The 13,243-nt window shown below is 45.4% G+C and overlaps 1 protein-coding gene across 1 annotated transcript in view; it reads left to right on the top strand.

Annotated features, from left to right (window-relative positions):
* The window catches only part of MDGA2 (MAM domain containing glycosylphosphatidylinositol anchor 2), a 309,178-nt gene that overhangs the window by 203,505 nt on the left and 92,430 nt on the right, over positions 1 to 13,243 (top strand). The window contains exon 9 of the mRNA XM_042813625.1: positions 4,128 to 4,421. Within this exon, the coding sequence (XP_042669559.1) occupies positions 4,128 to 4,421 (294 nt within the window). The remainder of the gene's footprint in view (positions 1 to 4,127; positions 4,422 to 13,243) is intronic.

Below are 13,243 nucleotides of genomic sequence, written 5' to 3'. Positions count from 1 at the left end.
ATTACAAGCTATTACCATTAGATCATTTCAGTCAGTCCAGTCACCCTAACTCACAACTCCTATAGCCACCACCTCCCTGTCACTGCTTAGGCTGGCAGTCATGGCTTCAGGGTGTCCTTTGGAGGCACCGAGCCCAAAACTGACAGTCACCTCCACATCCATTCTCTGTGCCCCCTGTAATCCCCAATGAAACACTCAGTGAGGACCTGTTCTCCTTCAAGCTTGCCTTTGGGCCAACAGTTCTAAGGCCTTCTCATGTTGCTTGTCTTCTGCCCAGTCAAATGATTTCTATGTGAGCAGGTTCTTGCATTTGCCCTCCCTTCTTTGTGCAATCACAGGGCAGTTAATTAAGCTCTCTGAAGGTTTGAAGTAGGTGCAGTAAGTCGACTCCCATCCCTGGAGGTGTTCAAGGCCAGGTTGGATGGGGCTCTGAGCAGCCTGCTCTAGTATTAGATATGGAGATTGGTGGCCCTGTATGTAGCAGGGGGGTTGGAGCTTCATGATCCTTGAGGTCCCTTCCAACCCAAGCCATTCTGTGATTATATGATTCTATTATTCTAGGACTCATCAAGATTTCCAAGATCTAGACTAGACTACGACTAGTTTATGTTTAGACAGAATACTCAGTGCATAAACATAATAAAGCATATACATGTTGACTTTGAGCAATCTATTTTGGTTCCATACGCCTTCTCCTGTAGAGAAAAATACAGTGATACCTTCTGCCATCTGACCTTTGGTGAGTTGGTGGCTTTTGGAGGCAAAGGCTGTCTGAGACAGTTTTGTTTAAAAGCCAGGAGTGGACATAAATCAGCAGTAGCTCTCAGATCTGCCAGTTCCAAAGGATAACAATATGTGTTTTTAAACTAGGTGCTTCTTCAGTGTAACTAACACTTTCGTTTCTTGAGTGATAAGACTCGGCTTTGGAAAACGGGTTTAAGCACTAAGAGTATTCCCTTATTTTTCAAGCCAATTGTAGCGTAAATAAGGTGATGCTTGTTGTTTCAGGTATAGCGTATAGCCAATTTATTATTCTTCACAAGCAGGAACAGAATTGACCTTTATTTGCAGCAGATTCTAGCTGGTGCTGCAAGAGACGTGCAGATGCCTTAGCAGAGGGCTGAGTCCCTTCCAGACTCTGCTTGTGCCACAGCAGCACCTGCCGGGAGACGAAGGCTGGCACAGCTGGTGGCACCTGGCAAGCAGATGGCACCCAACACAGCTGGCAGCTCCTGGCACAACTGGTTGCAGCTGCAGAGCTGGTGGCACCTGGCACAGCTGGTAACACCTGGCACAGCGGGGGGCACTCTGCTCAATCATGCTCACCCGGGAGCACCTCTACCTGCATGCAGGCCCTTGCTCACACGACCTTCCTCCTGCATCTTTGCTCCCATGCCTTGCTTGGGCAACCCCTGCTGGCTCAGCTGCCTCCCCCCTGCTCTTCAGTCCTATGTTGTTGATAGGGAACAAAATGTCAAATGATTATTTTCTCCTCAAGCCTGTTTTTTTGTGTGTTTGTTCATTTTTGGTTTTGTTTTTTAATTCTCCCTTCCTTCTGTCTGTGGGTATGGCATTGATTTAAGTTTCTATGAAGGCTTTTCCTTACCTATAATGCTTGTGGAAACAAATCCCGTGTCATCATGCTTCCTGTGCATGTCAGTTGACAGGCCAGAACCGTGCACCGTTGCAGCGTTTGGACTGCTGATAATTCAAGCCAAATTTGACAGCAGAATTAAGATACAAGAGGTAATTAAGTAGCTGCAAGTTTAATAATATACAGATGGATCTGGTGACGAAAAATACACCAAACCCCTTCATGACTGAAGATTCAAGAAGCACATCAACATGCCAAACAATGACTTGGAGATACAGCCCTGGGGGGAAGAGGGCAGCCACAGAGCTCATCCACAGGCACTGTCAGCCACAGTCACAAAGCAGAGCTGCAATCACGTTCCAGGCAGCTCTACCCCTGCCCTGGACACTTTGGATGATTCTTCACTCATTATTCCTCCATTTTCTGTCCTACTAAACTGGCTTTTCTTGACTCACAAGTTTCACCTTTGTTCTGATTCTCTCCCAGTTCCACAGAGGGAACAGTGAGTAGAGAGCAGTGCATTTGGAGCTGCCTGCTGGGATAAAACCCTACACCAAAATCACAGTGCAGTACAGCTGCAGTTTGTTGCCTTCCTGTTCTTCCCAAAGAACTAAAATGGAGCGAACAAAGCATGGAAGGTTTCCTCTCAACTCATATGCCTTCCCCAGCTGATAGAGGTTCTGGTAAAATAAGATGGCATTCGGCCTCCCTAAAAGGACACATGAGGCTGGTTGAACATCACAGAGCATCCTCTGAAATTGAGGGTGACCGAGCACAGATCTCACTGCCCCAGGGGACGGTGGACTCTCCCGTCATGGCAGTATTCTGAAGCCGTCTCACCACGGCACTGTGCAGCTGACGCTGCAGTCCCTCCTTGCACAGGTCACACTCAAACACAGCTCTGAGTTGAGCAAGGCATTTCTTGGCTTTTGTGCAGAGGCCAAAGCTCCCGGAACAAAAGGGACGCGGCTCTCGGAGAGGCCGGGCGGTCCCTGCCCAGCTGTAACAGGAGTCTCTGTTAGAAGCTCTGTGCAGACACCTCTTCAGCTGCACGGGGTCCGGCTCCTCACGGTGTGGTAGCAGGGAACGGCTGCCGTGTGCGGTGCTCCCGGCAAGCAGAACTCTGTGTGTGAAGGCCCCTCTCAGCATCCAAACAGCAGCAGTCTGTAGGGGCAGAAATGAAATTATTCGAGCTGTATTTTGTCAGCGCTGGCATTCAGATGTTGTTGTGCAGGGCAGGTCTGTAAGTGACTGGTGTTGAACAAGGTGCTCTGTAACTCTTCATTTCTGAGCGGAAGGCCTGCAAGTGCAGCCAACATTTAATAAGGCACAAAGGGAAACTGGGTTTTTAAATCAAGCTTTTCATATCTTCAGCCCCATCCTAACACATTCAGAGCCAAAGGCGAGGTGTGTGATCTGGAGTGACCTCAGAGACAATTCTTTTATTTGCCTCGTGCTAAGAAAGAAGTAGGAAATTGGATAGAAATCTGATAAAGTTATGAGGAGATGGTGACGCTAATTGGAGGTAGCAAAACTGCTTTCAACAGGTCTGTAGGGCTTGCAGCAGTTTGTAATTATCAAATGCAGCCACTGCAGCAGAGGGGCTGCCTCCACCAGGAGGATGGCCATGGGTGCTCAGTGGCTGCATGGCACATGAACTCTGCTAGCTTTGCAAGTGGTGACACACAATTTTCTGATCAAAGACCCTGCAGTGTCTCTGCTGAGATAAGCATTGCTAGGAGTCAGATTCAATGATCCTTAAGGGCGTCTCCCTGCTCGGGTTGGTCTGTGATTGTAATGCAGTTGGTAGCAATTGGGGATTGGACTCAGTCATCTCTTGAGTTTCCTTCCATCCCCTTTGGTTGTGTGATTCTGCAATTAGGTGGTCTTGCACTTGCAAGGCTACAGAGAGCAGGAGGGATAAGCACAGCCGTGCCAATTGTTCCGGCCTACAGAGTTACCTTCATTCTGTTGGCTGCAGTTCTTCACCTATTCCTTCCATATTTGCTAAGGCAGAGATATCTGAAGAAGTGCAGCTTCAATGAGCCTCCTGGGCTATGTACGCACCAACTGTGTTTTACTTCCAGTTCTGAGTCGCTTTCTGATTGGCCTGATCCTTCCTCTGCATGGCCTTTGAGATGGATAAAATCAGCAGCTAGTCTGTTGGGAAAGAAAATAAAAAAAGGTTTTAGTTGCAAATACCCATACAGAGGAAAGCTGTGATTCATGGTGATAAAGGGCTGGCTGCAAGAGTTGGTCCCAGTGTGCTGATAGACACCAGTATGGCATTTGGCACATTGGGTGTCTGCAGGGTGATGAGCAAGTTCCTTGTCTGGGGCTGTTAAATCTTATTTTTAACTCAAGCAGCTGAGCCTTTTGCCCTGTAAATAAAGTAGTGTCTCACAGACTCCTGATACATGCAATCAATATGCATTGCTCTTTATTTCTTGATATATAATTAGAACCATATGAGCAAGAAGGCTACTTAATGTTTCTGTGATGCTAATTGTCAAACTCTTCTTCTCCTTTGAAGTCCCACCCAATCTGACTGTTCCTCAAGAAAAGTCCCCCCTGGTCACACGGGAAGGAGACACGATCGAGCTGCAGTGCCAGGTGACGGGGAAGCCCAAGCCCATCATCCTGTGGTCCCGCGCCGACAAGGAGGTGGCGATGCCAGATGGCACGATGCAGATGGAGAGCTACGATGGCATCCTGAGGATAGTGAACGTGTCCCGGGAGATGACAGGCACCTACAGGTGCCAGACCAGCCAGTACAACGGGTTCAATGTGAAGCCCAGAGAAGCTTTGGTGCAGCTCATCGTACAGTGTGAGTAGATCCTTAGTTTCTTTTCTTGCGGTTTTGCTGAGAAAAAGAAGTTGATTTCTCCCTTAAATAAGCAGCAGTGAGAGTCTTAACAGTTGTTACATTTTAGATTCTGTGTTGTTTGGCTCTGCAGCTCCTTGAATTCATAGTTTCAACGTAAATATAGAAATAAAAATGGTATGGAAGTCCCATCTGTGCTTTAAAAAGATGTGCAGGGCCATGATCATTTTCCCAATGCTTAGCTCTAAATTTCTTGACACAGAAACAAGCACATGAGGTAGGAGGGTGTATTTCTATAAATACAGATCTGATACTGATCTCATTTGTTGAGAATGTAAAACAAGAAAGAAAAAATGAGAGCAAGAGCTGCTCCTTCTCAGCTGATCTGCGTGCAGGTCTGTATGGCCTCTTCTGACACTGCAAGTGAACTATCATGTGAGAATCAATAATTTCTCGTCAGGCAAAGATCTTTGCAAAGCAGCAAATATATTTATTATTGCAGTAATGGGCATAATACCCCCTTATGGCAGGGAGAAGTGGCACAGCTTATCACTGAGTTCCCCTCCATTGAATACCCTCTGTCCAATATGGGTGATCTCTCCTGTCGCTCCTTGGTTAAGTATATCAAGCTCACAGTCTTCCCAGTATGTTTGCTAAAACATTTTTCTATATCAGTTTATCCCCCATCTGTTGTTCTTTCATTTTTCAATGGAGAACAAGTGAACAGTGCATACTAGGCCTTCCATGTTTTTCATGGGGGACAGGAGGACAATGCATGCTGGACTCTCCCTCCTTATTGCCTTGCCCTGGTCTAGGTACTCTGACATCCAAGCTACTTGGCAAACTTACTCTACCTTGTACTAAGCTATGCCCCAATGATTCTTTATGAACAACCCCTCCCCTGCAGCCATTTTAAAAGAAAGTTTAGCAAAATTCAATTCCTTAGCATTAGAACTGTTGTACTACAAAAACACAATCTACTTCTCACAGTCAGCATCAGGAATGGGAGGGAAGACACAAGGGGAGATCAGTAAATTTGGCAACACTTAGTGTTTATTACTGGAAAATGGAAAGTCTGGTTTGACGATGCTTGTGGGGAACAAGGAGGTGTTCTTTATGGCTGCATGTCTGATAAAGATATTTACTTCCATTTGTTGAATTGTTGTGTTTGTGTTCACCTGCTTATAAAGTGACTTGTGCAGCCTGCACCTGTTCCAGTTTCAGATACCCAAGTGTAAGGGCACATTCCCTTTTTAACAGCCCAGCTGACCTCATTTGAGACCTTCAGTGATGAGACAGGCAATGTTCGTAGTGATTACTAAGAGTCAACTAATCTGATTTTTTCAAGGTTTGTGTTGTAGCAAATCATTCCTGCCCTTGATGACATGTTGTGTATCTGCTGTGCTTCCATCAGTGCTGCTTCCTGGTGCGGTAGCATAGCTTTTTGTTGCTGTGTGCTTCTGCCCCTGCCTGCAGAGAGCAGAGCCTGCAGCAGTTGGTGGACTTCCCCAGAGCCGTGGTGGGTTCATTAAGTTTTGTTCATCACCTCAGCTGCACTGATGTGTCTCCCTGCCTTGAGGTGTCAGGGAATGGGGTGGATCTGAAATACCCCACGACGAGCTCTGTCTTTCCTTTCTGAGAATAAAAGCACTGCAGGAAGGGTTGTGCCCTAACCGTGGCACTACTATAGCAAATGCCCTGTAGAAGGGAGGACTGGCTCCTGTATTCACAGGCTGGGCCAGCCTCCAGCCACTATGCCTTAATCCAGAGCTGTGGCAGCACCAGGGAGCTCTTGGTGGCACAATAATTTTTACTCTTATCATTATTACTGAAATGGTTTTTCTCATGATTGCTTTTGCAGTTATTATCACCAGGGCTGCTGCTGATGACATGCAGTTTCTCTTTCTGATCTCCTGAAACAAGCAGTCATTATATCTGTTTGATTCTAGCCGCATAAAAAAGCTGATTAACAGAAAGTAAACAGAATGAAAAGGTGGAATGAATAAGACATATGAAGGAGCAGAGGATAGGATATGAAGACTGTACTGTGAATGGATGTGTCCCCAGGGCACAGGTGGTTCGAGGGTGACAGAGATGGCAGTGCCATGCCCTGCATCTCCATGGCATGGATGGTGTGTTAGAATAGCAGTCACTGCTGGGGGAATGCAGGGAGCAGCAGCACAGAACCAGTGGGGCTTCTCAGTGGCTGGAGTTTATCAGGTGTGTGCCTGGAGCTGGGTGTGCTATATTCAAGCTATCACAGCTTTGCTGGGACATTTCTGTGCCATTCATTGCAAACATTAAAAACACAAGAACAGATCATTCACTACAGCTGTACTTTAAAGAAAATCAGACCTGTAAAACTTTGCTGTGATTCTCACCAGCCCACTGTTCCTGAAAGGATGGGCTGGGAGAGCTCAGGAGGACAGCAGCAGGGCTGCTGATAGAACTGAGACTGAAGTTCCTTAAAAAGCAACAGCGATGGCTGAGAAAGATAATAATGTGCACGAGTTTCAAATAGCTTGGATAGCTTCCATCATTGCCATTCAGTTTATATCCTCTTTTTGTCAGTGTGTCCTCTTTTCAATTTATCTGTGCGGAGTGCAGCTCTGGAGGTAAAGCTGCTCTAGCATACTGCCCCAATGCCACCCTTTGCCTCTCCCATGAGACACCAAGACTTTCTTCTCTCAGTCCCTAGGAGCACTATGAGTCCTGAGAAGCCCTGTTTCATGTGTCCTCAGCTAAAAAAATTTCCAGCTTTGCTTTTTTTTTTTCCTTTTATCTTTACTTGGAATCCTCAGAAGCTCAATTCAGTGGGGAAAATTGAAGAACAAGTATTCAGAAGCACTCTTGACATGGCTCTGTATAACACGTGTGCCATGTTTTGCTTTGGAAGACTTGATGTTGTGGAATCACAGACTATCTCAGGTTGGAAGGGACCTATAAGGATGTAGGAGTCCAACTCCTTGCTCCACACAGGATCACCCAAAAATCAAACCATAAAGACCATTTCAAGTCATGGAAATTCATGGACAGTCTTCTGTTAACCCAGTTATTTATCCTGGTCTCTGCTCCAGTGCCTGTAAGCAGGTGCTGTGATTTGCTGCAGCAGGGAGGCAGTCATGCATTTCACATGAGAGGAAAAGATGGGTGACTGTGGGCTGTGGGGAATGTTGCACTGAGCCAGTCCTTGGTGGACCCATGGGAGGACTCCTGCTGGCTTCCAACAGTATCCATTACCTGGTGTGTGCAGTGCTTGCATTGCTGTTATTTTACTGTATTTTATGGAGGAGAAAGCTCTTTCTTATGTATTTTTAGCACCACATTCGATGCAGCAATTCATGTATTCTGATGGAGATGAGAAAGACAACTTGAAAACGGTTGTAATGAACAGGAATAGAGCAGAAGAATTTTCCTTAATCTGTCGTGATTTAGATTCCCACGTACTTTATTCAGATCCCAGTGAGTGACAATTTGGAGCTGAATGGACAAAGCAGATGCTCTGTAATGCTTTGATTATTTTTCTTGTGGGAGGAAAGTGTGTGTCCACATTGACTTCAGTGTTGTTTCCGCATCCAGGGTAGCATTTATTCAATTGTCATAAAAATCAGTTCTTTTCACTAATTTTGTAGTATTTATTTTATACCCTCCTATGGGTTACAAAAGGGAAAGATATTTATTGAAGCACTTGTTTATGTATTAGCTCATTGCTTTTGGTTTGTGTATGGTGCATGGGTATGTGATATGTCTGTGGAACACTGCAGCTGCATGCAGCCCCGTTCTCAAGAAGAGTTTCTGCTGTGGGAGGACCTTCTGTCTCACCGCAGTGCTGTGCTACTCTGTGCTGTTCCAGAGGGCAAATCTTTCAGCATTCCTCAATTCAAATTTCAGGATTGTTGCTAAGAATTAACACAAAGGTAAAGACGTTTTCTTAATTTGACCGACTCTCACTTTGTCCTTCCACTTTCAGAGGGCAGAGTTTTACTTTTTTTACTCTTTTTTGCTCCTCTCTCTTTCCCTACCTTCCCTTCATCCCCACACTCGGTAGCATTGGCTTCCCAGACTGTGATGTCTAGAAAGAATAGCTGCTTTCTCTGCTTTTCCACAGTTTGGCTTCAAGTCATGCTTAAAACATCAGCTGTGTCCCATTTCCCCTCGAGTTTTAATACTTGTATTAGAGAAAAGTAAAAGCCTCATGAGAAACAAGAAGTGAAGGAAGACTCAGCACCCTGGGCCCCGGTCTGTTGGACAAGGTGTTGATGTAGGCTGTGCTCAGGGTGCTTCGCAGCACGCTTCAGTAGCCATGCGCTCTTTGTCACAAAGTGGTTGTTAAATGGTAAAATACAGACAAGAAGGTACTCATTTTGAGGACTAATGGAATAGGCTCGTGAGAGGAATGTAATTGAGAATCTGAACGATCCAGCTGCAAGGTACCAGTGTGTCCTGCGTGGCTTTGGGGGGTGAAACACCTGCAGGAGGCAGCAGTCTGTCCCAAAGAAAGAGTCTGGGATGGTTGTCCTTTGTCCCAACTCCTCTGCCTATGAAATAGAGATAAGGTTTTTCTACCCTAGAGGTATTAGAGATGAGATGTTGAGGATGCTGCAATAAAGAAAGCGTCTGATTTGATCAGTAAATCTTGTCTCCTTTGGTTATTACGATATGTTACGCTATTGGTTATTGGTGTTTTTGCCATCCTATGCTGCTTTCTCTTGGCTATGCCGGCACTGACCTCAAGCTGTAAGGTTTACTGATTTTGATCTTCAGTGTTTGATAGATTTGGAGAGTCCTGCTGGTGTTTCTCTGAGAGATTGGTTAGGAACTAGTGATAGAATTAGAGGTAATGGCCATAAGTTGTTCATGTTGAATATTAGGAAACATTTCCAAAAGAGCGGTGATGTAGTGGCCCAGCTGCCCGTGAGGTGGTGGAGTGCCAGTCCCTGGAGGTGTCCAAGAGCCATGGAGATGTGGCACTGAGGGACGTGGGCAGCAGACATGGTGGGGTGGGCTGGGGTTGGGCTTGGGGACCTTAGAGATCTTTTCCAACCTGAACGATTCTGTGAGTGAGGCTGTAATGTAAAGTGCTTGTGCCAATTTCCTGTTGCTCTTCTGCATCTTCCTGCCACGTTTAGGCAGGTTTAAATGATGCGAGTGTATGATGGACTGGGCTACCCATGCTGAATGAATCCTGCCAAGCAGCAGTGCCAGCACCTAACTAAGGCATCTCCCAGGTATGGTTTGGTGCTGTGGGACTGGGAGTGCACAGCAGTGCCAGGAGCTGCTTCAGGTGGAAAAGCCCTTGGAGCATCAAGGGCTGCATGGGAGGGCTGCTCTCAACACATGCTCTTGAAGGAAGCTGCTCCCAGAATAAGAGAGCCGAGGAACTTGAGCAGGAAGTGCTGCCCACAGCACTGACACCCGTCTGGTGTGCAAATGTTGGTAAATAAAATAAACAAACACCCACTGGGTGCTGTGCAGTCGTAATTTAAATGCACCATTTCTGCTGCTGGAAGAAAAGGCTCTGGAAATAAAAATGCCATCGAGTACAATATAATCAAATGTTTACATCGTGTACCTTATCAAGTGATGATAGCAGGAAGGACACAATCATTTGTCACAGTGGACACTGCTGCACCTTGGGCTCGTGTTTCATATATTGCAGTTCTACTTTGGCGCTGTATAAAATATTGTTTGTAACATAAACTGTTTTCCAAATGCATTGGTCTCCAAGTACTTTTAAAGGCTCTTAAAACATCAGACATATTTCATGGTAACCTGGCTGGCAGGGCACTCAGCCACGCTGTGGTGCTCTGAAATTTCCTTTCAATGTGGGTTCTGGTCTGTGTATGTCAGTCCTACTCAGTAATAGATTGTAAACAACAAGTGAAATCGTGCTGAAAGGGAATGTCCTTCAGGGATTAAATCTGAACTGGAACAGAGCTAATTAGCAAGAAATATGAGGCTGAATTATGATCTCAGGTGCATCATTCCAAAGCTGGAGTGAATCAGTGGGGCATAAATCAGTTGTTCTGGTTTTACATCAGCAGGAGACAGCTCAGAATGGGGTTCTCCTTGCTGTGACTGTAGATGTCATTTGCAGGTGAAGATGGGAAACATAATAATCTTTTGTGCTTTAGGATCGATTTGGCAGCTCAAAATTTGCCATATCTGTGACTGTCTAAATACGTGCCTGGTGAAATATGTATATGTAAATGTATCTTAATAGAGAAAAAATATATATATATATAATAATGAAGTGTTCTCCATCCTACACTGAACTAGAAACAACAAACTGAAATCTCATGGAGAGAAATAGAGAGTTAGGAAAGGAATGACAAGAAGCTAAAGACTGCCGCTGTCTCAGGAGGCCTATGGCTCTGAGTCGTGGTGCTTTTCAGCTTTTCAACTGCAGGTGAAACCCACTGGATTTTGAAATCAGCCTAAAGATTTTTAACTATGGTAATGTATTATAAAAGGGTTTGTCTGGAAAACTTGTAGGGAGAAGAGCAGCTGAATGGGGAAAATGTCTTTATTTTTAGTTATCTATTGAGTCCTGTGTTTATGCATGTCAAAATGATAAAGGAAATCTGAATCTTACGTTTCAGATAGATGCTATTAACATTCTTTTTTTTTTTTCCTTATGTAATAAGTGTTCAATATAGTAGGAGAAGCTGATTAATATTCAGAGCAACTTTCATGTAATCCAATACATCCCCAGACTGTTTGGTTTATTACTTTCATAAGTACCTCCTTTGTAGGTCACTGGCTTGTCACCGTTCTCCATAGGTGGGGTTTGGTTTTGATGGAGAGAGATCATGCAAAAGGAGAGCTACAATTGGACTTCACTACTTATATATTTCTGTGCATTTTGAATTTTGTTTTCAAGTGTGGGAATTAATAATTGGCCTGAACAACTTCAAAACTTCAAAATACACGTTGCTGCCATTTGCCTTTATCACATTAGCTTGCTCTCTGAAGTGTCCGTCTCCATCCTGGCACCCTGTGCTGGAGGAGCTCAGTCCCTGGGCTGCAGGCTTTCACCAGGGCTGCTCTCACAGAATCACAGAATAGCTGGGGTTGGAAGGGACCACGAAGCTCCAACCCCCCTGTGCCATGCAGGGCCACCAACCTCCACATTTCACAGCAGCCCAGGCTGCCCAGGGCCCCATCCAACCTGGCCTTCAACACCTCCAGGGATGAACGGGGCATCACAGCCTCTCTGGGCAGCACAGTGCCTGTCTGAGCCTCAGGATTCCCTCACCTGCAGTGACAAATGTCCAGGCACTGTTTGTCTCTCTTGTGGAGCTTTTCATAGAATCATGGAATGGCCTGGATTGAAAAGGACCACAGTGATCATCTAGTTTCAACCCCCCTGCTATTTGCAGGGTTGCCAACCACCAGACCAGGCTCTGGTCTCTTGTTTCTCCATGCAGGTTTAGATAGAGAGCCATTTCAGCATAGCACGTGAGCAATTAGGGCTTTGTACGTAACTTATCTGAACGTGGCAAGGGAAGAAAAATGTATGGAAATAATGGATGGTTTGATCAGCAAAGTAAAATACTGGGAGCTTTTTGACATTTCACAAGGTCAAAGGCAATGCATGTCTGGTGACCTGGAGTGATAATGAACATGCAGAAACTGACAATGTGAAAATTGTAATTGCAGATGAGATCACGTGATTTTTTTCTTATTTGATCTTAAAGCTGTAGTCGCTCAGAGAACCTCCTGAGATGTATCTTTTCTTCTTAGGAATCCCAAAGGGAAGAATAGCAGCAAATAGCCCAGAATCTACTGCAGGTCTGGGATGCTCAGCTATCCCACAGCTGTCTCATATGCAGAGCTTCTTTGGGTGAAGGTGAAGAGCTTTGGGGTCAAAGCAGTGCTCCTTCCCACTGCACAGTGCAGCTGCAGCGCTGCCCTCACCGCTCCGGTTTGTAGGGTGTTGCTTGCACAGTTCCTATGAGGACACACAAAATGGAAGCTCCCTTCCCAGCTGTGCAGCAGGGCAGGTGCTGCCTAAGCAGGCCGTGTGCTCAAGGAGGCAGGTGGTGGTTCTTCAGCTTGCAGGCAGGCAGCTGGTTCCTCCCACTCACCATGTGGAGACCTGATCGTAGGTAACAGGAGGGGGAAGAGCTGGCCAGGTCTGGTTTGAAGAAGCTCTTTTGTAATATGATGAAAGAGAGACCGTCTCCACAATTAATGTATCAAGTGTTTGATTACGTGATTGTCTCCTTTGCTGAGTAAATAACTCCATCTTAGCTTTTGAGTGTTTTTGAATTTAACAATCTCACGAAGCAAAATCTTTTAAGGCAATCTATCAGAGAATGATTACTGCTTTCTCTGTGTTCTCTTCTAGCAGATTTTTTTAATTATTATTATTCAGTCATTTTGTCCACTGCTGCTAAGTTGAACTTTTGCAAATCATTTTGCCTGTGGAGAAAAAAATGGTGTCAGCAGGCACATTCCTTTCACTCAACAGCAGGAACAAAATTAGACCTCGATTGTGCTGGTACATAATCAGGGTTTTTTTCTGGTGGAATCAGTCCAAGAGATGCTGGACTCATTACAGCAGACACCAAGATGCCGTGAAAGCCAACAGGCTCTTTGTTGCTCTGGGACAGTGATGCTTTTTCAAAGAGCCTTCTTTCTTTAGGTCATTCCCATCAGGCTTCGGAAAAACCTACGTTGACCATTTTGCATGAGACCTTCCCTCTTCTCCTCCCATCAAAAAAAATCCAACACATATTATGAATCAGATCAGGAGGGGGTACGACTGTTTACGAGGGTGGATGGTGATAGGACAAGGGGGAATGGTTTTAAACTGAGAC

This window comes from Centrocercus urophasianus, unplaced genomic scaffold (assembly GCF_019232065.1).
Source record: "Centrocercus urophasianus isolate 14NV4802_14NV808 unplaced genomic scaffold, USGS_Curo_1.0 seq_14, whole genome shotgun sequence".
Lineage (NCBI taxonomy): Eukaryota > Metazoa > Chordata > Aves > Galliformes > Phasianidae > Centrocercus > Centrocercus urophasianus.
Note: the sequence above shows the minus strand (reverse complement) of the source record. Positions and strands in the feature narration are given on the sequence as shown.